The 23,693-nt window shown below is 41.8% G+C and overlaps 1 protein-coding gene across 10 annotated transcripts in view; it reads left to right on the top strand.

Moving 5' to 3' along the window:
• Positions 1-23,693, top strand: part of hspg2 (heparan sulfate proteoglycan 2) — a 100,592-nt gene that overhangs the window by 61,902 nt on the left and 14,997 nt on the right. For 5 of the 10 annotated variants that reach the window (XM_072367341.1, XM_072367348.1, XM_072367343.1 and 2 more), the window contains exons 17-46: positions 2,786-2,844; positions 3,020-3,084; positions 3,176-3,316; positions 4,241-4,432; positions 7,507-7,599; positions 7,683-7,775; positions 8,014-8,244; positions 8,544-8,657; positions 8,753-8,880; positions 9,205-9,291; positions 9,483-9,541; positions 9,703-9,867; positions 10,064-10,174; positions 10,309-10,409; positions 10,528-10,708; positions 13,844-13,903; positions 16,142-16,264; positions 16,394-16,546; positions 16,804-16,964; positions 17,224-17,301; positions 19,240-19,375; positions 19,533-19,687; positions 20,751-20,910; positions 21,174-21,317; positions 21,916-22,050; positions 22,141-22,322; positions 22,420-22,615; positions 22,787-22,966; positions 23,049-23,309; positions 23,432-23,594. In XM_072367341.1, coding sequence (XP_072223442.1) covers positions 2,786-2,844; positions 3,020-3,084; positions 3,176-3,316; positions 4,241-4,432; positions 7,507-7,599; positions 7,683-7,775; positions 8,014-8,244; positions 8,544-8,657; positions 8,753-8,880; positions 9,205-9,291; positions 9,483-9,541; positions 9,703-9,867; positions 10,064-10,174; positions 10,309-10,409; positions 10,528-10,708; positions 13,844-13,903; positions 16,142-16,264; positions 16,394-16,546; positions 16,804-16,964; positions 17,224-17,301; positions 19,240-19,375; positions 19,533-19,687; positions 20,751-20,910; positions 21,174-21,317; positions 21,916-22,050; positions 22,141-22,322; positions 22,420-22,615; positions 22,787-22,966; positions 23,049-23,309; positions 23,432-23,594 — 4,107 coding nt within the window. Of the gene's footprint in view, positions 1-2,785; positions 2,845-3,019; positions 3,085-3,175; positions 3,317-4,240; positions 4,433-4,764; positions 4,804-5,893; positions 6,128-6,237; positions 6,289-6,947; positions 7,032-7,506; positions 7,600-7,682; positions 7,776-8,013; positions 8,245-8,543; positions 8,658-8,752; positions 8,881-9,204; positions 9,292-9,482; positions 9,542-9,702; positions 9,868-10,063; positions 10,175-10,308; positions 10,410-10,527; positions 10,709-13,843; positions 13,904-16,141; positions 16,265-16,393; positions 16,547-16,803; positions 16,965-17,223; positions 17,302-19,239; positions 19,376-19,532; positions 19,688-20,750; positions 20,911-21,173; positions 21,318-21,915; positions 22,051-22,140; positions 22,323-22,419; positions 22,616-22,786; positions 22,967-23,048; positions 23,310-23,431; positions 23,595-23,693 lie in introns of all 10 variants that reach the window. The other 5 variants (XM_072367342.1, XM_072367345.1, XM_072367350.1 and 2 more) reach the window with 4 other exon arrangements.

Raw genomic sequence — 23,693 nt, 5'->3', positions numbered from 1 at the left:
TACCACCAAGATGGTTAAGGCTACAATAAAAAGGATGAGTCCTGCTAAAATCAAGGCAACAACAGTGAAAAGGACATCCACTCCTTTGAAAACCAAGGCTACTGGGGTCAGGAAAACAACAAAAAAGACACAGCCTAAAAGGAAAACCAACTCCAATTCTGGTGCTTTGGACCTGCTCAGCCTCTTAAAAGGAGATTACATGTCTTCAAAGCAGAGAAAGAATCAGGAGGGTTTTCTTCATATTGTCTTGGGAAAACTGGCCATTCCCATCAAAATTATCCCAGATGACTAAGGAACTGTGTTTTGTGATTCAGTATTTTACTTTTTCCCCCACATTTGTTAATGGTTTCAACCTCTGATCCTGGTGCTCTGATAAGTATTTCTGTTCCTCCAACCACATCAAAGAGCTTAATGAAGGGATTTATTTTTGCTATTTTTACATGGACTTTGAGATGTTTGACATTGTGCTGATGCGCATTTTGATGCTTTTAAACTGTATTAACAAAATATTGTCAGAATGATTGCACAGAATCCTGTCATGAAGCTTAGCATTATTCAGTACCTTTCATGCCATACTTGTCTGGACTAGACTACCTCAAATTTGAGCCCTATTGCTTTGTTAATCCAGGCTCACTCTCATCATCCTTTCTGCTTCGGCTTATCTTATGGGTTATATTTTATGAGTATGTGCTGGTGTCCTGGAAAAGCCTTACACCTCCACATCATTGTGATTTGGGTGCAAAATTCCTTTATTTGTTTGAAATCTTCCAATAGTGTGTTTATTACTGAATAATTTACCTGACTGATCTATTCTATTACCTGTATGTACAGTGTACATCTAAAGGGCGCTTTTAAGCCACTAATGAAGGTCCGAAGTGGAGATGAAAAGTTTTCCAGGAACGTCAGTTTTAACAGTCTTTTTTTTTTTTTAATAGTTTTAAATTTTTATTGTTTCATTAGAATTAGCTTGTATAGTTTAAGGATGAAAAAAAAAACGTACAGATCCTGCGATCCTGCTTCTGTAGTCCATTATGCTGCATTGTTAAACGATCCTTGTGAAAGTTTTTTTGTTTTGTTTACGGAGGTAAAAGTCAGTAACCATTCCAGTGATTTGACTTTATGAATGACAATGTGTTGGTTCGCTACCTTTATCCAGATCGATATATTTTGAAAACAATTGGATGGATTATTATACATTTCATGCTTCCTTGAGGATGAAGCCTGCTGACATGAACAATTCACTTTTCCTCCAGCACCATCAAAGGTTGACATTTGTGGTTTTAGAAGAAACGTCTTGGATTGATTGTGACATTGAAGACATTTGAATTGGGATATTTGTTTTAGTGTCTGGATAATTCTCTGACTTTTCATCTTGCAACGTCATCAGATTGAAATGCACATTAGTCTGCTTTGGTGACCAAATCCAAGCAGCATGAGGTTTGTCGTGGTGAGCATGTTAGCATTTAGCTCAAAGCACTGCTGTGTTTAAGGGTTGTGCATCCTCATAGAGCCCTTGCGCTAAAGAGAATCAAACTCAGGAATGTGGGTATGTAATTTTAATGCATTGATTGATAATAACAAAAAGCTCAGGGGTTTTAATGGAAAATGGTGAGACACAAATGTCGTGCTACCACAAATGTGGCGAAGTGGGATCATCCTCTGTGGGTCATGACATTTTAAAACTTTCACAGTCTTGGTCAAGATCATGATCTGTCATAGAAATATTTGGAACTGATAAACCCCAAATTTGAGGTTCACGTGTAGACCAGTTTAAGAAGAAATGTGTGTTTTAACTGTTCTGTTGTACTGTTGTTATGAGCTTGTGCTCCCTTCATACACTGTAGACACATTGAGCATTTTCATAAGACCATGTTAAGTCTGTGAATTATCTATAAAATCACTCTAACTTGTCGTGATGAATTAGCTGATTAGAAAATACTGTCTGCTTCCGGAGATAGTTTTTAGTTTTAAAAAGGTTTCCAAAAGCAAGCTCATAGCATGGAAGTCTTCTTTGTTGGCTGTTGACCTGTGGACCTGCCAGAGTTCAGGTAAGGTAAGCAAGACTGCAGCTGACCCTCAGGGTAACCTGCACAGATCTGGGGTTGCACCGGCCTCTCTTCTGGTGGCAGTGGCATTTGCTTAAGTTGTTGGTGCATTACTTTGCTATGTCAGAAAATCGGTGTTGTTTTTTTTTACCTGATTAGCGTCTTCATCTTTATCTTTATCTTCATCTTCGGCTCATCATATCATCTGTCCTTAACTCTGCTTTGTTGGTTCTGATATCAGCTCTGTGTTCATTAAGCTTATTATTTTTTTAAATTCTGGTGATGTTTTTTCTTAATTTCTTTTAATCCTTTTAAAAAAAGAGTTTAATTGGTTTCAGCTGTGCAACACTCACATAAGAGATGGAATCAACATCAGCGACATGTTGAAAGTTTTAGCCGATGCAACGCTTCATCCATCTCAAGTACAAGCTGTGTTCTCTTTTTTTCCTTCTAGAAATACTGGTAGAATGAAGCTCAAAGGCTGGAATTCTGTGATTTTTAGTTCATGTGACTACAAGATTAGTGCTCGAGGTAGACGTGTGTATTTGCTAGATGAAATAATGGAGTAGTTTGATGGTCCTTGTCTCTAGGTCCTTTTCTCTGGGTCAACAACATTCCCTTAAAGGATAGCATTTAACAGATGTATCAAGTATAAGATCACTTCTTGCAGAACTCCCAGCTTCTAGTTTCCTCCTTGAAAGGAATTTTTTACTTCAACTCGCTGTCTGTTTTCATTTTAGATGCGCCTCTGGATATGTTGGCAATCCACTGCTTGGAGTGAGATGTAGTGTAGTCAATGGTAAGTCAATGATAAATTCTGCATTTTGATCAAGGAAAATTACAGACACAGCTCTATATCCAAGCTCACCCTTCATTCTAAATGAAGATGCTACAGACAAATTGAGTTTCACAAAATGTTTATGAGTAGAAAGCAGCAACATCCAGTAAGCAACTGTTCTGCTGCCTGGTTAAAGGTGACTGCTCTAACTGTGAAGAAAGAGGAAGTGAAGGCTGCCGTGGTGGTGTGTGCCAATGCAAGGTGATGAACAAAAAAAAAAAACTCTTTTTGTTTACACCAGCTCCATCTTATGGGTGTCCAGACGTTGACTGACTGCTTGTCGTTATTACAGATGAATGTTGAGGGTCCAGATTGCTCCAGATGTAAGCCTGAAACCTTCCACCTTGCTCTGGAAAACAAAGATGGCTGCTTGTCCTGCTTCTGTATGGGTATCACTCAGCAGTGCTCCAGCTCTGCACTCTACAGACACTCGGTAAGGCCTCTGAACTGGACGCCCGACACAAGGACCATGCAGTGGCACATAAGTCAAGAAAAAAAAAATTATATTTAAGAACAACCAAAATATACAAACGTTTACACTGGCAGCTATGCAGCAGTGAAGAGAGATCATTTCAGAGATAAGATGTGTGGTCTGGCTGCAGGGAAGTCTAAATTCGCCTCCATCATACCTGCTACGAGTGGTTCTAAGTCAGTGAGATTATGTTGACTAAAGGTCTTCTTACGGTATACGTCCCTGTGTAGGCAGTGATGTGCTGGAAATAATTAATCTAACTTCTAGTCTTTTAGAGCTGCGTCTGGGTGTATAATATGTTAAAAACATAATGTAGTAATACAATTTCCTCAGTCTTGAAGTGTATGTATAAAATCCTGTGAAAACATAACATAATCTTTCATTTCTGCGGTTTTATTTCTCAGAACATAAGTAAAATCACCTGATCCTCACCGGGTCTTAGAGTTGGGTAAATACAGCCTCAGATGAACCATAACGTATTGCACTACATTATTATTTATTGATCAAAAGTGATTCAAAATGCAGAAGGGTTGTGTGACAAAACTAAGTTCACCTAGCTTTTAGTAGAATAAAGCTGAAGTAAAGTTTTCTGTGTGACATTATCAGTGTCATTGTGGAGGGATTTTCAACCCACTGATAGACTTTTGTATTGGTTGAGTAACTCACAAGACAGCAAGTAGTATCAAGACATGAATACCTGAAAAGTTTCTCCCCCTTGTAAAAAGTTAAAAGGGTAGTTGTAATCTTCACTTTCCCACTGGCTCCTTTCTGTTATAACACCTTTTGTTTTTGTCCTCTTGTGATAATCTCTGTTCTGGCACAGACATTCTATGTATTCAGATCTTAAAATGGCCCGTGTTTGAATAAAAGCTTTTGCTCATACAGGTGTCCTCAGTCTTTTCTCGAGGAAACTTCCAAGGATTTGCTCTGGTGAACCGCCAGCGAACCAATCGCGTTTCTACTGGTTTCACTGTGGAGGTTTCCACTGAAGGCACTCAGCTGTCCTACAGCAACTTTGACTACCTGGGACAGGAGCCTCACTACTGGCAGCTTCCAGGTCTTTACCAGGGAGATAAGGTCAGTATCCCAAAGAAAATACAAGAAAGGCTCATTGCTATTATATGGGGGCTGAGGAGCACATGAGAAGCTTGTATACTTCTTACTTTTTTTACTGCTATTTTCCCTATTGCTGCTTTTTCTTACTTCAAATCTCTGCCTATCAAACTAAAGCAATCAACTTTTTCAGTCTTTGTGCATTTTCTTTCCCTTTATTTCTCACAAGTGTTGTTTTTAAATCTCTCTTAAATCTTTAATCAAAGGCTGAAGTAATATATGTAGATGTGATGTCCCCAGAGTTAATTTACTTCATATAGCTTTCAGTTTTGTTTCTGTTTTCCCATTCTCTATAGAAAGGTTCAAACTTTGCTCGTTTGAGACGAGCAGAGCAGGTATGGTGTCACTCAGTGGTTGTGATGTGGTGACGAGTTTAATTAGTTTAATATAATCAGTGTGGTCTGCATTGTCTCAAATAATTCTTCATATGGCATTTGTCATGTAATGATTGGTGTGCATGTCAAGTATTTATAGGTACACGTCACATTATGTGGCTGGGATCATTGACTGAATATTTCATTGGAGGCATGAGATGTTTAAAAGAGTTCGCAACTAAAGCTGACAGACGAGTTTCTCTAAGAACTGACCACTTACATGGCTGTGCATATTCCACTCAGAATGAGCTTTCTGCTTCACATCATAAGAGCCATGAAAATGCGTTGATCATTAATGGTCCATTTCAGAGCTTCATAAAGTTTAACTTTGCCTCACTAACACTGCCACAACACTTGCAAATACCACAAGCTCAGTGAGAGGGAAAGTGATCAAAGAGCTTCCTTCATCCGCATCAATAGAGTGACTTGTACTTGCGAGAGGAGCAGCTAAAGAAGGATGCTTCCATTTGGAATCAAATGGAAAGCCACCCAAAGATACTAAAGAGTCAGACATATTTTTGGTGTAAACTGTAGGATAGATTGTTCTAGTAAAAGCAACACTCGCACATCTAATGAGAAGGACACATGCACAGTGTTTCTATGAATGTATGCTAACCTACAGAGAGTTTGTGGACATCCATAGATTATAATAACGATAATCTCAGTTCTTGGATGTAGCAGCACTTAACAGGAACATATTAATGAATCAGACCTTGTGTGCAGTTGCATGTATGTGAGTTATAAAGAGGTTGGAACATTATAACTTTCTGAAGTGTAAGAAGCTGTTGATGGGATGTTTGGTTGGTGTAACAGCGTCTAATATTTACAATAACCAGGTTACTGTGATTGCCTGTGCAGTCTAGTTTCTCGGTTTCACTTTATTGCATGTAAAAGCATAGATTTTTTTTCTTCACATATCTGGCAGCACAGACTGCATGACCTCCTTCTTTGAGCATTATCCATCAAAGGGGAAACTAAATTCTCAGACCCTACCATCTTGACCATTGCAATGGTTACCTAGTATCTGCCTCTCCGTCCCTCGCTTTCTCAGGGTGATATCAAACAACTGGATGCTGAGGTCTGGGCAATCCTGTCTAATTTCTCCAGTGGGCAAGCTGGTTCCTTTCCCTCCTCTAAATCCTCCTCTAGATCCTCCCGGGTACCAACTTCCTCTCATTCTCAATGGTCTTTACGCAACCTGAGCCTCTCTCTCCCGTCTGGTATCTCTTCTTCAGTTAGACCAACCCGGCCACAGCCGTACTCCCCAGGCTATGCTCACCTGCAGGTACACTCTGTCAGAGTCTGCAAGAGGTCTCGCATAGTTAACAGACTTTTTAATTTTTGGTCATATCGGTGACTTTCTCTTTGTGATGTGGTTCTGCTTTGAATCAACAGAGCAAGAACACAGTGAGCAAGACTGCTGGTTCTTCTGGTGGCAGCAGCCAGGTAGACGGTAGCATAACGTCATGGTTTGGCATTTGGCACTCTCTTCTAGGAAAACTGTTGTCTTAAAACGACAAGGCTTGAAAATATATTAACCACTGATTTTTTGTTGTTGTTGTTGTTTGTTTTTCTTCATACGGGCCCATGAACTTTTGGTTTGCACAACATGTTCAAATTCTGATTTTCTGAAGTAAAACATAGCACAGTGGTTTGTGAGTAGTGAAGAATGGATAATTACTACAATTCCTCCAATAAGTAAGGCGGTATTGTTAAGCAAATAGCTGCGAGCCATTGTTGTAATGAAGTGCAGTGTAGCGGTTCTTACAGAGGCTTGTCATTATACTGTTATTTGGTTTAAAGCTGCCTCTGACTCAGAAACATCCTAAGCTGTCATTTTCACATTATTGGCAGGAGAAGTTGCAGTTTTACTTGTCAGAGAAGACATAATGTGAGCTCCAAAGAATAGTGTTTTGCAGAGAACATGTGGTTAAAAACTTTATCTGTATGTCATACTTATCAGGCCAACATGGCTTCTTTATGCCATGTTTGCCTGCTTGTACTGTTTTCCTGTCTACTTATGATTTAGCCTCTTTGCCTCTCTGTCCTTTGCTCTGCCTGTGGCTTTTTCTCTTATGCCTCTCTTTCCCCCTTTCACCTCTCAGTACGCTCTGGTCTACAGAGGGTTCAGCTCACAGCAGGATGATGTGCTCTACTGGCAACTCCCAGAACAGTTCACGGGGGACAAGGTAATTGTGGAAGTTACCGGGCAGAGCCCCCACCTGAGTCCTGGACGACCCCTGCAAAAATAATGCACCATTTATTTCCTACCTTTTGTCTTGTCCTTTACCATCCTGTTTACTTAACTGTCCCAGTCCTCCCTTAAAGAATGTCCTTGATTTCCTGCAATACATTCCTCCTCTGTTTTGGCTTTGGTCCAGATATCACAGAAATACAGTACCACTTTCTGCTGAAGGCCACACCACAGATGGTTACAACCACATAACATAATGAAGAGCCAGCAGGTGGTAGATGGTGAAGATTGCGTCATAACTTCTTCACCGCTTAAAGACTCAATAAACTCTGGGTTTCTGGGAAACTAAGATTTTGGCAACCCTGATTTCGAGACTTTCCCAAAGTCATTCCCAAAGAAGTACAACTTAGCAAGAGGATGATGCTGATTTTAATTGACGTATTTTTTTTTTGTGCATTTCAACGCGATAGGTGGTTTCTTATGGTGGTAAACTTAAATACACCATCTCCTACGTGGCTGATCCAAGAGCAAGGTACCTCGACGATGTTGACGTCCAGATTATCGTGAGTATGCCCTCAAGCTGATTTACTGTTTTCTGTCCCTATTACGTGGATTTCTTCCCCACCTGCCCGTGTTGTTCCTGTAGGGTAATGATATCACCTTGGTGACGAGTCAGCCTTGGCCGAGGAGGCTGGTGGGCAACAGAGAGACCAACCAGTTTGAAATAGTCTTTAAAGAGGTGAGTGGTTCACAACAGCATATGAGCAAAAGTACAGCAGTAACACCTCCTGTGTAACAATTATACACTGAAAGTGAAAAATCATGAGATAGTTATATGAGCTTCGTAGATGCTAACTGTAAATAGGTGGACTTAAAGTGAGCATGTGATCTGTATATGAGGCGAAATGAAAAGTCATGACTCCCGAGATGGTTTTGTTATACATGCAAATTGCTTCAGCCATTTTTGTGCTTCATAGGAAAGATGGCGTCGACCTGATGGCATGCCTGCCACCCGAGAGCACCTGCTCATGGTTCTTGCCGATCTGGACGATATCCTGATTCGAGCTTCTTACTCCACTGAGATGCGCTCCTCCAGTATCTCCGACATCAGCATGGAGGTCGCTGTGACTCACAACACAGGCTTGATGCAGGCCAGAGAGGTGGAGCAGTGCCGCTGCCCACCTCAGTATCAGGGACTCTCCTGCCAGGTAACTGTTCATCCCTTCATTGAAATTAGACTTCACCTTAATTTTTCTGAATGGTTGAGATCAATGGAAGCAATGTAGGCTTCAGTGGGAAAGGGTCCAACTCGCATTCAGCTCTGTGTTAGATGACAGGCACTGAATTAAAGTTTCTGGGTTAAAGAAACACAATGGGTCCATTTAACATTTTGTTGAGCAGCTGGCGGCAGGCTCTGGAAAAAGAGTAGATTGCCTAATTTTAGCAGATGTAAAAAATGCATGCCCTAATTTGTAACTGTACCTAAATCACCTTGTGTTACCTTTAGGATTGTGCACCTGGATACACTCGTGCAGGAGGAGGTTTATACCTGGGTTACTGTGAGATCTGTGACTGCTTTGGCCACTCTGACTACTGCCACCCCGAGACTGGCAAGTGCTCGGTATGAAGCATGAGAATAGCACGTGACTGATATTAGCATTAAAATGAAATGAGAAGATGTGCAGATTTGTGAAGGCAATGTGCATTTCATTGCAGAACTGCCTGCATAACACACAAGGGGATTTCTGTGAGCTGTGTGCCCCTGGCTTCTTCGGCGATCCGGCTGTTGGCACTCCTGAGGATTGCCAGCCCTGCGCTTGCCCTCACACTGACCCAGACAACCAGTAAGTACTGGCACACATACCAAGAGCTCACATTCCGCCTCCATTTATAGCTGTGGACAACTCTGTGTCCAGCTCTTCTGTTTGTAGAAAACCTCCCCGACTTCTCATTTCTGGACTTCAGAGTCACTCCCTGCTTCTATGACAGTTAATCTGTCCTTGCTTTTTTTCTTTTTTTTTTTTTAATCAAGAATTTATTTGTGGGCTCCTAATTCAGTTTAAAGATTATGATGCAGCTTTTATTGTAAGTCCATTCATTTGAGTTTGTAAAGCTGATATTAAAGCTACACTAAAGCTTCCTGTCATTGTTTGTAACTCATGGAACAGGTTCTCCCCGACCTGTGAGAGCCTCGGAAATGGAGACTACCAGTGTACTGCTTGTCAGCCTGGCTACACTGGCCAGTACTGTGAGCGGTAAGGCAGTTCTTTGTTCTGATGCGGATCAAAATGCTTACTGATATCATTTCAAGATGTTCCTCTTTTTGAGGGCTGTTTGAATAATTATAGCACATTAAAAAAGAAATGCATAAACAGCATCACCTTAAACCAATTTCAGCTCAAAGTTAGACAAAGATAACACTTCTGTGTGTTTTCGTCTTCTTTAGTTGTGCTCCGGGTTATGTTGGCAACCCACAGGAGAGAGAAAAGTGTCGTCCAAATGATGGTACGTTTACGTGGAAATATGAAGAGTCAGTCCAAATGTTTGAAAAGACCATTTCTGAATGATTAAACCTGCTTAGTGACTTAACACCAATGTCATTATTATTAGTATTTTATGTATTTTTCAGTGCTTGATCAGTCTATCACGACCATTTGCATTAACAGCTGCAGCCTCCCTGGTGGTGAAAGTTTATCCAGAGAGGTTCCAGGCTTCACAGGGCAGCCCCGTCACTCTGCGCTGCCAGGTGTATGGAGCTCCACCACTTTACTTCCACTGGTCCAGAGAGGATGGGCGGCCCATCTCCGCCAGTGCTGACAGACGCAAACAAGGTATGGAAAAACATGTTCTGTAAAACTTTTATTTTTGATTTAGCAGATAATGGGGAGAAAACAACACCCAGGGAAAACAACTTCATGCTCACAACTTTTTGAACATCCCCCACTGGGGGATAAATGAAACGTTTTTCTATTCTATTCTATTCTATTCTATTCTTATGTGTGTGTGTGTTTGTGTGTGTGTGCGCAGGAGCAGAGCTATACTTTCCCAGCATCCAGCTGAGCGATGCCGGTGTCTACATCTGCACCTGCAGAGACCAGCGCAGCACAAACAGGAGCGGGGCTGAGATTATTGTCCAAGGTGTGTGTGGCTCTCTCTCTTAACATCACAGGTTTCTCAATAGATCACCTGTGGTTCCTGGTTTAAAGCGCTTCAGTATTATCACTCCCTTTTGGAACCATCACTGTGGTGTAATTGTCCGTGTTTTTCATCAGGTGGCCCATCTAAACCCATTGAGGTCACAGTTGAGGAGCCTAAATCCCAGACTGTCAGAGTTGGGTCAACTGTCAGCTTCATCTGTACTGCAAAAAGCAAGGTAACACTGATGTCTGCTCGTTGTTTTACTTGATGATTTTTTTTTCTTGTTTCCAGTCTATTTACTGACACAAATCCACCGATTGCATCCCTCCTGTGATCTGCTCACTCCTTCACAGTCACCAGCCTATACCTTGGTGTGGACCCGGAAGGGTGTTGGGAAACTTCCCAACCGGGCAATAGACTTCAACGGCATCCTGACAATTCAGAACGTCCAGCCCAAGGATGCAGGTGTCTATGTTTGCACAGGTTCCAACATGTTTGCCATGGACGAGGGCAACGCCATCCTCTACGTGCCAGGTTTGTGATCCTCGGCACGGCATTCCACTACCCATGATTCACTGCTACCATCCCAGCTCTGGCTCCTGTAGATTCCCGCCTTTCAGCTTGAGCCTTCCCCCTCCTTCAGCTTGGAATGGTGCATGCTTCTGTTTGACTGCATCTCTCATGGTGTCATGTAAACTCTCTGCTTAACAGCATATTGAGCTTGCAAGTCTAACTCTCAGTGCTTTTTGCTCTCTGCTCTCAGATCGCTCATACAAACCATATCTTCCTCTGCTGCCAGTCAAGCTCTTGCTGTTTTATTTTCTTAACTTGCTGCCTTGTATGTCTCTGACGACTGATTTTTTTTTCTAGACTTTATATAGAGACAACAGCTTGTGTGTTTGGTAATAACTAAACCTGTAAATCTCGAAGAATTTCCAGACGACATGAGGTCGAGCGTGCAGATTTAGATTTCACTAATGGGCACACCAAAGACCAAATCAACTCTCTTGGTTTTGTGATTCATGATTAAAGCTTTCTGCTAAATCTGCTGAAGCTACTGCAGGTTTTTATTTTTCATGTGGGTTGAATTAATCGGTGGTGGTTCGGTTGCTTCTCGATCACTGGTAGATCTTTGCACTGGTGCTGCCAAACGTTTTACTAGCAGGGTTCTGGTGTTTGTCTTTAACTTTGGGCTCCTGGGCTCCTCCTGCCTGAGCTGTAGTGCACAATGATGAGGGGGAACGCAGATGCCACAATGAATACTGCGTGACTCAACAGGCGTTCACAGAGGACTTCAGTGTATCTGCATTAGAGAAGGGAAAGGAGGAAGCCCCAATACCCCATTTTTTTTCTTCTTCCTGTTGTTTTCTTTTTCTTTGTTTGTTTTTGTGGTTTGTTCTGCAGCCTCCAGTATTCCTTCTTGAAATAACTTGTTGTTGGTACAGTCCTCATCAAATGTTTTTGATCTCAAAAGCTGAAAAAAGTTTTGATCTGAATTCTGCTGATAATCACCTATAGTTGTATTTTTTTATTTGCCCTCAATTAATTATGTGGGAATTTTTTTATTTCCTGTATGTATCAGAGATGTTAACATTTCTCTTGTTTTTAGTTATTCAAATGAATTGGCCATAAGAATGCAGTTACCTCGCATGATGTATGTTTACATTTAGTGCTTTTATAAGAATATATTTTTATATATATCTAAGTACAATACAATCTAAGTTTACCCTCACTGCCTTTTTATTTGTTCATTTGTACTGATTCAATTGCTGTTTAATCGCAAATGTAAAGATTTTACTCATTTGTTTTAATGTCTCTGTATAAACTACACATGATGCAATGTACATGTCACGGTGTAATGTCTTTGTCTGAACAGTGAAAATGTCTTGTGAAAAAGAGAAAACCGATTAAAATAACAACAAGAGAGCAAAGTGATTTGAACATTTATGAATGGGGCCCAATTACAAATATGTTAGCTGATCGATATGATATAACCACAAGCTGTATGTCTTGTTGTTAACAGCTGAAATGGATAAAATGTTTAAAACAGCTTCTTGCTACTAACCTGCATGCCTCACATTGAGTGACTCCACTCATCTCCATATCTCCCTGTGTTGCTCCACAGTTCTCACAGCCAGCATATGTGCGTGTTTGTGCGTCTTGACTTTTAGTTCCAGGCAATTTGAGTATTGTGATTTTTCTTTTTTGTCTGTTAAAAATGTTCCCTGCTTATTTTACCGACATGTTCAGTTTGTGATGGGTTTATGATTGGCATGAAATAACCCAAAGCCCCAGATCAGAAAATATTGAGACATTGTGGTGCAGAAAATAAAAAAAGGGATTCTTTCATTTACTTTGAACCATTTCATTGCAGAACATGAAGAACCAAGTTATTTCATGTTTTGTCTCACCAGCCTATTTGTAATTTTTAATCTAAATCCATTTTTGTATTTCTGAACTGCAATTCATACCAAAAAAAAAAAAAGAACGGTAAAGCTTTTTACCTTTTACTTTATCACGTCGCCTTTTCTTTCTCACAACATTGAAAAGGCATTTAGATATTGATGATGGCAAGTGATGAAGCATTTCAAGATTTGTGTTGTTCTGGTCTTCCTGCAAACACGTTCGAGGGTTTGCAACATTGTGGGGTCATCGTTCGTCACATATTTTGCATAAAAATTCAACTGTCCACTACCCGCACCCTCTACTTCCTCAGCCATGCCTTTGTGACGTGTAGAATGTGGTTTTGCGAGGTCTTGTTGAAAAATGCACAGGCGTCCCGGGAAAAGATGGGAGACTTGAAGGCAGTGTGTATCATTCTAATTATTATTGATAGTTATTGATACAACCATCACACAGCCTGGCTGTTGAACTTGTTGATGATAACAATCTGGCTGGTCTGTCTTTTTTGTCTTTGGTCCGGAGCAAACGGTGTCCATTTCTTCCACAAAAGATCTGGAACTGGTTGGACCCCACAGTACAGGTTTCCAATGTATGATGGTCCAATCTCAGATGCCTCTGAGCCCAGAGAAGTTGACACCAGACAGGGTTAACAGAAGATTTCCCTTTTGCACATTTTAAACCGTACAGTTTTTTTTTTAATTTCAGCTTCAAAATGACGGTTCCTGATGGAATGTTCTTTATTCAAAATTAAATGAAGCTGACTAGAAAAAAAACATTCAATATTGTGGGCTCATGTTGACACCAAGGACGTAAAAGTCAAAGTAAGTGAAAGAACCACTGCTTTTTTTGTTGTTGTTGCACAGTCCCAACATTTTCTGATTTAGAGATGTAACCAGAACACTGCAGTACATTTATTTCCTTAATAGATATAAGGTAAGTCTGGTAATTGAGTGCATGAAACTATGAATTCAGTGGCACTCGAACAAAAATAATGAAGAATAGCTAGCAGATACAGAATGATGAAGTCAAAGTAATGCCACATGAATTCAGGTACATGACTTCTTAGAATGTTTGGTTGTGTGTGTGTGTGGGGGGGGTGTTTTTTTTGGAATTCACTGGACAAAAACCTACAGTGTACATACATGGACGTACTGTGACTCTGGCAGAAATGAGCGGTACACTAAACTGCTGTTTTAGTTTTGGAGATCTGACCTGTCAGTTTACCTGTCCCCCTCCATTCCCGCCTCCCTCGTCCTCCATCTCCAGAGGTCACACAGACTCAGATGTTTTACACAGCCTATGAAATGTTTGAAGGACACGGAAAGCGTAAGTCCGCATGTTTTCCTCTCTGCTGGGCTCCCTGGTCGGACCTACCAATCATGCATGCACTCATCTTCCGCAGCCTGGATACACTGGTGGCCTGCTAATGCCCATGTACAATTAACCAAGCAACAGTCCTAGAAGCTAGACTCAACACACAACAGCCTGGAGCCCTCATTTTGTCTTATGGATTGCTCCAAAATAACCACAAAATTGACTTGAGATCTTGAAATAAGTTTTTGTGTCCTTTCAGAGTTGATGCTTGTGACTGTACATGAGCATTACTGGTTCCTACCTTACTCTTTGGGGTCATTGGGGTCCATCACTGCAGGAAAAAGTGCATGTTCATTCTTATGGGCACCTCCTCATGAATGTCGAGTCTACCTTCCATCTTTGTAAAGATCAGTCTGTACTATACTGTAATCAAATACCGTTATACTTCACATATCTAACATTTTAAAGAACCATTTTTTTCCACTTCCTCAACAGAAGCAACTTAATGTGGCATTGGAAAATGTCTGACTAATAAGACATTTATTTTTGTATTAAGGACAAACAAAAAGGTGGGAAACATTTTTTTTGTAAGACAGAATCTCCACATTCAGAAACAGGAGATGTCACATGATCTTTGTTCTCTTTCCCTTTACACTGCCCTCTGTCTTTTCAGGAAACACGCTGTTATATGAAAAAAGAAAACTGTCCTCAGGGCTTCAAACATCATAACTGTGCTTAATACATCCCGTCATACACTCATTACATCATACATGAAGTTGTATGCGTGTAGCAGACAGGAAGTATCATATTGCCACAAAGTTAGTTAGTTATGTGTGCAAAGCTTTCCTCAGAAGATCCGTAGAGGTGTGTTATGATAAAAAATAAATCCATTTTTGTGACTCTGTGGATTGATTGTTGTTGTAGTCACCCACCTCATACTCAGCATTAGTTAGATAAATTGTTTTAAAATAAACAGATATTAAAGGTTCCATAAAGATGACTCTGCCAATACCCTAACACCACCATTTGTGATTTTAAATTAAATTTCTCAGCTTTTGTCGAATGCATTACTGTGAAATTTGGTGCCTCCAACTGCTTACTTTGCAGAGAAAATTGCAACTTTTGTAATCTCACAACTGTGCACATTGTTCCATAATTTTAAATCCATTTTCAATCTCATCCAATAGCTTGATTTGTGACCTCAAAGTTGCTGAACTTAAAGTCACTGTATCACATTCGGCTGTACTACACTTCACAAGTGCTTGTTTAAATGCTAAATGTCAGCAAGCTAAGTTGCTTTAATGAGAGCATGAGAAACATCCCACCTGCTGCCAAACATGAGAATATTGCTTTTGTAGCTTTTTAGCTCCAATTAAATGGTCCCTAGCATTCACAGATAGGCTGCAGGGCAATATACTCATAGTCACTTGCACAAATATAATCCATTCACCTCACTTGTATTTGAGTGAAGACAAAAATCTGGCCGATAAGTCAATGGTTGGACAGAAACAAACAGACCTAGTTTTGATAGTATCAGCTAGTTTCAGCTAGTACTGTAGCAGTACAACAATGTTTCATCTTAAACAAGATATGTCAGTGATTTGGGATCCCTCTGTTGCACTGATTAAACCTTAAATCCACACTAAAACTGTTGGAAAGGCTTCCAAACTCAACATTAAAGTAATTTTTAGATGTTCCCTTAGTGCTCTGTGACATTTCTGCTCAGTGTCCCACAGAGGATGATGAATCCACCCTTCTCCCTCGAGTGTTGGTGCCATTAGGGTCAGAGAACCGAGGCTCAGCCCAGGCTATAAACATCCAAGAGGTTTTCAGGTTTCTTAAATAGCTTCATACTCCTCCCTCTGTACTGAAAGAGGCTTTTCTTCTGTTCTGCTACCCTGGGATCATATGGGATTGAGTACGTAGTCTAGCAGCGAGCCAAACTGGCGCTGACAACAATCTGACCAGTCGCCATGCCAAATACTGCCTGCCACATCTCATCTGTTTTGCCTGCACCGAGGGTCTCGGCTGCCAAGTTTCAGGGAGGGGGTACAGGCAGAGGCCATCTCTCAGTATGATCAGTTCTCTTGTGCTTCCCACAGCTCATTTCGAGATACAGTGGTCAAGCAGTGGCCATTTCCATATTCTGCTTCACCTCTGCAACTGAAACCAGCCTGCATTATCACTTTATTTCCCCACATTTCATCTCCATATTAGAGCTCTGTTTGACCGACATGTCTCCTTCTGCAGTTGCAGAGGGTGCCCAGCCTGTGGCCACCATCACCCCCTCAAGGCTGAATATCCAGCAGGGCCAGCGGGCAGAACTTCGCTGCACAGTGACCGGAAACCCAACCCCAGCTATCGAATGGATTGGTATGACCAGTTAGGGCTTTGGATTTAGAGTGCTTGGCGCAGGATTTGATTGAATACTGGACTTGAGTCATTCTGATAGAATCCGTGCTTGCACTTGAAACTTTGAATTACTGTATGTGATCGTTACAGGAGGTCCAGGGAATAGGATAAGTCCCAGAGCTGTGATACGAGGAGATGTTCTGACGTTCTCAGCGATGGACCCAGCCGATCAGGGAGAGTATGCCTGCAAGGCCTTGAACACTCATGGCGAGCACACAGCACGGGCCACCATTTTTGTCCAAAGTATGCACTTTGTTTGAGAGTGTGTATTTCATGTTTTATGTCATAAAAATGTTCTCATACACAAATTCAGCATTAATTATCAGATTTTTCTGTTCTGAAGTGAGTCAACTTATTGTCCTTTTGAAAGTGGATGATACATATCCAAGAATGTCACAGACAGTATCTTGTTGAGAACAAAAGTTTCAGTTATTGTCTTATACCCTTTAAATATGGCTATGTTGTGGCTGTGAATGACCACAGTGCATTTATTTGGTTAGAATCTTCCGCAGGCAACCTCGGCACCCAACCCCAGGTCCAAGTCAGTCCCCAAAATGTTGAGGTCCACGAAGGTGACACCTTGAGGTTATACTGCAGAGCGTCAGGCTCACCCACCCCAAGGCTTACCTGGCTGAAAAATGAAGGACAAATCCCTCCACAGGTGAGCCATCTCATGCTGTCCATCAGTGATGAACGTAGCATGGATTGATTAAAAATATAACTGTATTAAAGTTTTCCTATGCTATCTCTACTTATACCTCAAGGTGTGTCCAGTGCCGATGGTATTTCATCAGACTGTTTCAGCAATTTGACTATTTACCTTTATTTTTTCCTCCCTTCTGTTTGTCTCCCCCTCCCCCCCTTTTTGTTGATTTATTTTTTTATTTTTTGTACCCTGCCCTGTTCTGCCGTTTGTTCAGGCCATTCCCTCTCACGGTTTCCATCAATTTAAAAGCAACAGTCTCGATGTGTTACAGAGACGTATTGAGGAGCTGCAGGTCTGTCCATCTGTCTACCGTCTGTCTGTCCCGTCTCGTAGCTCACATCCATTGTCCACTACTGACTTCGTCTTCACACGCTGTCCACTAAATGCATGATGAAATGTGTCCTTGATTCACACTTTGTAAACTGTGATAACATACCACAGCTGCTCACTCAGTCCATTCATTGCTGATTCCAAATCCATTAAAACCACCAAGCTGGGTCTGGCTGACCCTTTTACACGCTTTATTTGTTTTTATGTTACGTTTTATTAATTAAGGTGTTCCATCGTGTCTCGTTTTGTACCGTCCACATCATACCATCCCCAAATGTTTGGTTCTCAGCTCCCAGATCAGCTCCATCGTTCCATTGAGTGTATTAACAGCACTAAGTATACAGTAGATACTTTAGGTTTTTCAGAATGTTTTACCCTGTGCCAAGCACAGCTCGCTGCCTCCCTCCCCCCCTGCCCCATTCGGTTTTGTGTTAGTCTGGCTTCTGCGTGGCCCTCCTCGGGTCGCTGAGGGCTTCGGGGCCTGTTTAGTTCTGCCTCAGAGAACTACTGCGTTGTGTCAGCCTTTCCCAGGGGGAGCTAGGCTCTGCCGTGCGACCACGCAGAAATTCTGTATGCTCTAGCAAACGGCTTGCTTTGAAAAGTCATCAATGGGTTCAGACACACATTGAAGCAGGGCCCGCCTCTGCTACTGCTCGGTTTAGCATCCCTCACGGTTGAATTGGCTGCAGCTAAGCAGCTTTGTCCATGGATGCCCCAACACTCCCGGCAATACAGTAATCCCTCCCCGGACCCTCCCCTCCCCTCTGAGGTGTTTCCAAAATTGATACAAGCTTATTTTCGGCCTTGCTTGGCCTATGACTTCCATGTGCTGTAGTATACAAACAGTTGAAGTTGTTGAGGAGCCAAAAATTCAGTGAAATTGATGGTATTGATGGTTTTGATTTTCACTCCATAAGTGCTATGAGATACAGCCATGTAAAGAAAAGAAAAAAAAAGCATAATCCTTTTGAGTTGTAAGGCTTTACGTATCAGGACATAATAATGAAAAGAATTTTTGGACCTTTTTAACTTTTTGTGTTCATTTTTAACACAAAATGTTACACCATGTCAGTATTTAAGCAAAACGTTTTATTCACGCACTGCAGCTGCATTTTGAGAACACAGGATTCAATTGCTGATATATTTCTGTGAACATTCTACAGTCCGACTGATTTTAGTTAAACAAATAATGACACAACGTGATATGTTATGGACTGCTGTTCATCTGAGGTTTTTTTCTTATTATATCCTGCCATATAAAGCCTTTAAAAGAGGGTGTATTTTACTTTTCACATGGCTGCACTTAATGGTGGACATTTTTTCACCTTGGTGGAGCACACGTATGAGTGATTGTTGTAACTCCACAGTTGACACCAGCTGCATAATGCTCACTGGTTACAATCAAATGATCTCAAGCTGTCCATCCTAACTGCCCTAATTTCTTTGATGATCATCAGTCATTCATCCTTCCAAAATAATCATGATAATATAGCAAATTTAATCATCACTGATGATAGTAAAGTAACAAATTGTAACCCCACCAGTCATTGTAGAAATGTTGGTCCAACTTGGACACAGTCACTAAAATCACAAATAAATTAACAAACTTTGGCAATAACAGCTCTTGTCCTGTCTTAAAGGTCTCTTCTGTAGTGCTTTTGTGTTGCTAGTAGCTAGTCATGTCACAATGTCAGCAATGGTTTATTTGTGTTGGGGTTTTTTTCGTTTTTTTAAGGAACATAAGGCAGGTGAGAGATATGCTTTGCATTCAGTATAAGATTTGCAGTAGTTGCTATGGTGTAAATGTAATGAGCGGTGCTGTTTGTCCAGGCAGACAAAACGTGTTTGTAGCTGAAATCAGAAAGTGATCCTGTCACATCTTGGTGTGTTCCCCTTCTAGGCCCGAATGGACCGCACCGATATCGGCACTCTGCTCATCCCTAACATCAAGCTGTCTGACTCAGGCACTTACATGTGTGTTGGCAGCAACAGCATAGGCTCAAATAGTGCTCCCATTAAAGTAAAAGTGCTAAAAGGTGAGAGAAGAAGTCCATCATCTGGTCTTTGTATCTGAGGTTTCACTACTAATTTAAGTCTGTTGTATAGTTTTCTGTTCATAAACAGCACTTCTTTTTAGGTTGCAAAATTTAGTTTCTTTTTAATGCTGAAAAAAAGGATCTGTTTTTCTTTCAGCAGCAGATCAGAGGTATGCCGATCTTCGCATTGAGCCATCTATAGCTGAGGTCCATGAAGGCCACAGTCTGTTGCTCAGCTGTTTTGCTCCTGGAAATCCTCCTCCCCAAGTCACCTGGATGAAAGCCAGTGGACGCCTCTCTGCCAACCACCAGGTAATCACACACTGTGCATCACTGAGCTCACATTTGTTCTGGGATGCCTTTCACAATAGTATTAAAAAGACACTAAAACACAAAAGAGCACCAGAGTTCATCTCTGTGTGGTATGTATGTGTTGATTCTAATCCACCTTTGTTTGAATGCACAGGCATATTTCAGTCAAAAGTTACTCCTTGTGTATCATATTCATATTATTCCAGCTTGTTAATATTGGTCATATAAATCCTTTACAACCATGATTCATGACCACTGCTTAACATGCTGCTAGTTCTTGGTATGCAGCTAAAACAGCTCCAACCTGCAGAGGAAAGTGTGTTAGGACCTCTGAAGGGATCTCGTGGTATGTGGCGACAAGATATTAACTGCAGCTTCTTTAAGAGTTGTAACTTTCAAGGTGAACAGGCCACATATCACACTTGTTGTTCCAGTGCTTCCCAAAAGTGCTCAGTCGGACTGGAGAGTTTGGCACTGGCTTGTCGACTTCCCATTTTGCTTCTTTGTGCCATTGCTTCCCCGGTTATGTGGTAATAGAAAAAGGAGACTTCTTTGATTAATTGGACTCCAGTATGGAACATGGTCGTGTTTGCCTGAAAGCCCCAAATGCAGCAGCGTGCCTTGCATAATGTGGCACAATCTATGCACATCCTGGCAAAAACATGTATTCCACAAAATGGAAAGTTTGCACTCTGTTAGGTTCCAAATTCTGTTTTTAGGAAGGCAATTTCTCGATTTACGGGATCACCCTTGGGTGTAAAGTAAGACAACAAAGTTGTTCTGAAGCTCAACAGTGTGCAACAATGCTTTTTGTGACCTGTTTTGACACATTCCTCCCATAACATTTTTTACAGTTGTTTGCAATTTATTCCACATTAGCCCTTCTGTCAGTTTGTATCAAATAAACAAAACCCTCTTCTTGCTTAGGTATCAATGAGCCTTGGGTGCTTGGTGTTCCCGTTGCCACTTTGTGCTTTGTCCCTCCTCCTTCACTGCTTTTGTTTCAGAGATACTCTGACTCAGACTCTGAATTTCCTGTGTGTGACCCCATTCTTTCCTACAGGTTGTGGGCAGGCAGCTGCGTATTCTCTCGGCCAAACCGGAGGATTCAGGAGAGTACATCTGTCGGGTCCAGGGTGACCCAAGCTACCCTGGGAGCTCAGGTCCTCGTGTCCATCAGACCTCTGTCTCTGTGAATGTGTCTTCCACTTCAACGTCTTCACGTAAGTATGATTGAGAGACGTGGCTTCATACAGGTAATATATTTATTCTCTTGCTTCATAGACACTTAAATAAGGGTAAACGCAATCCATTTGATCTCACTGCCTTCTTCTGTACATGATGTTAGACAGTTTCAGTAAATCTATACTTTATCTATACTACATCACAGAATAGGGATCAATTACTATGCACAACATCATTTAAATGAAAGGAGACCGTTCAACTAGAAATGATCCACTGTCCAAACTGCTGGTTTCTGCTGCAGGTCTACAGAGTCCAATAATCGGCGTTGAGCCCCACAGCGCTGCAGTGCGTGTGGGGGAGTCAGCCAGCTTTACATGCAGGGTGTACACAGGAGCCCAGCCTGTTAGATTGGAGTGGAAACTGGCCAGCAACCAGCCGCTACCAGGTAACAAACGAGCACACACAGCTCCAGAGGAACAAACCTGCTCAATGAGCTGGAATTTTGTGATGTCATTAGTTACACACAGTTGCAGCTGAATTCCACCTGTGAAGTTTTTTTCATGGTCAATTTAAAATTTGTTTTTATTCATATATTTTTTTCCTCAAATGTCTGTATTCTACATTGGCACTGACATTTTGTATGACTACAGGTTTAATGGTATAATGTAATGTCTGGTAAGATGTCACGACATGATGCAATTCTACTCTGATATCTGCACCCACACTTGTGGAAAGAAAATGGATATCCTCAAACTGAATTCAGATAAACTTCAGAATGCATTTTTGCATGGAGGCCTGAAAGTTAAAAAAGAAAACAACCAACACCTGTTTTGACGTTAACACTGACCTCTTACTGTTGAAATGCAGACTGATATTGTATACCGAACTGAGACGATCTTTGTCACATGATCAGGGTAATTTTTTCAAGCTTTTGAAGGCTACTCTAGAGTCTGATGTTTTCCCAGGCTGAGTAGTCCTAATCTTTCATTTACAGCAGTCTCCTGTGGCAGACCTAACTCATCATTTGCTACTCTTTCCTCCAGATAATGTCGGAGTAACGTCTGATGGCTCTGTTATTACCATAAACAATGCTCGCTCTGTGAACCACGGTGCCTACCGCTGTGTGGCGAGCAACCCGTTTGGAATCACCCATACGATGGTGTCTTTGATTGTTAAAGGTAAGCTACATTCAAACTTCTAAGAGAATGGTTCCCTCCAGTGGACAGTTAGATATAAGACGTAACATTATTGTGTATCTGGACCTTCAGAGTCTCCCGTGGCCACTGTCACCCCCGTCGGGCCTGTGCGGGTCAGGGTGGGGGAACCCATTAATCTGGAATGTCAAGCTTTGGGAGAACCCCGCCCTTCAGTCTCATGGCACAGACTGGACAACAACCGCAAGACCATGCTGAGCAGTCCGGTGCCTATGGACTCCAACGCAGTCATGCAGGTACTGGTAATCTGACAGTTAAAGACTTGGCTTCAGAGTCAATGATTGATACTAGCTTTCGTTTTTGTTTGTTTGGTCCATTTGTCTTCTTCTGCAGATTCTTGTAGCTCGCCTAGAAGACAGTGGCACATACGTGTGCGCAGCTCGCAACATTGAGGGAACCACTGAGACCAGAGTTGAGGTCATTGTTGAGGGAGGAACCCAAGTCCCTGAAGTGCCCAGGGCCTCAGTTCCTGAGCCACTGATGGTTGTGATGGAGGGACAGATAGCAACACTGCGCTGCAAGGCCCATGGTAAGACCTGCATAAGGGTTGTTTTCAAGCCTTTTCTTTTGTGTATCTTTTTACTAAGACAGTGTGAAAGCTGAATCACTCTAAGCAAATAACACCAAAAGAAAACAGTTTGGCTCAAATTCAGCTGAGACAAGAGTTAATTTCGAGTTCCCTGCTTTTGTCTCTTTACAGGATTTCCCTCCCCAACGATTACGTGGTCCAAGCTGCGCTCCCCTCTGCCTTGGAGACACAAGGTGGTGAACAACAGCCTAGTGCTACCCAGCGTTGGCCGACAGGACTCTGGCGAATACATCTGCACTGCCACAAATAACATGGGCACCACAGAAGTCACCGTCATGCTAGACGTGGAGAGTGAGTATTATTGTTGTCCTCACATGTAGTTCTGGTGCGAGATGGTTTTTGTCAACTTTTTTCTAAATTTCTCTCTCTCCAGCTCCTCCTTATGCCACCTCTATGCCAGATGATGTGGCGGTGCGTGTCGGGGAAGTGATCAGGTTGCAGTGCCTGGCCCATGGCACTCCGCCTTTGACCTACTCTTGGACCAAGATGGATGGAATCCTGCCTCCACGAGCTCAGGTTAACGAAGGAGATCTCCAGATCAACCTGGCTACCGCTGAGGATGCTGGGAGCTACAAGTGTGTTTCTAGCAACAAAGTTGGTACCAGCGAGGTGGTTGCTAAAGTCACAGTCAGGTGTAAGTACACCACAAACCTCCTATGAATCACTTCTGTCCATTTGTGACTCTTCTCTCCTTTAAGGAGTAAAAAACTAACTTGGCAAAACCTAAACCCTGACTCTTATCGGTCCTCTCTGCAGCTCCATTGGCAGTGCGTGTATCCCCACAAGTTGAGGTAAAAGCCCAAGGCAGTGCTGTGGAGTTCACCTGTTCTGCAGCGGGTGGTATAGAAACAAAGATTGAGTGGTTCAAAGAGGGAGGAGCCCTGCCACCAAACCACCACATCAAGGATGGAGTGCTCAGGTGTCTTCTTGTTTGGAGAACAACTTATCCAAAATAAACATGAAGTTGACCACACTGCCAACTTAGCCCGTTTTACCCTGTAATCTGTATTAAGCATAT

Source organism: Leuresthes tenuis, unplaced genomic scaffold (assembly GCF_036924035.1).
Source record: "Leuresthes tenuis unplaced genomic scaffold, fLeuTen1.0.hap1 SCAF_16, whole genome shotgun sequence".
Lineage (NCBI taxonomy): Eukaryota > Metazoa > Chordata > Actinopteri > Atheriniformes > Atherinopsidae > Leuresthes > Leuresthes tenuis.
The sequence above is the reverse complement of the archived record's forward strand: the minus strand, read 5'-3'. Positions and strand labels throughout refer to the sequence as shown.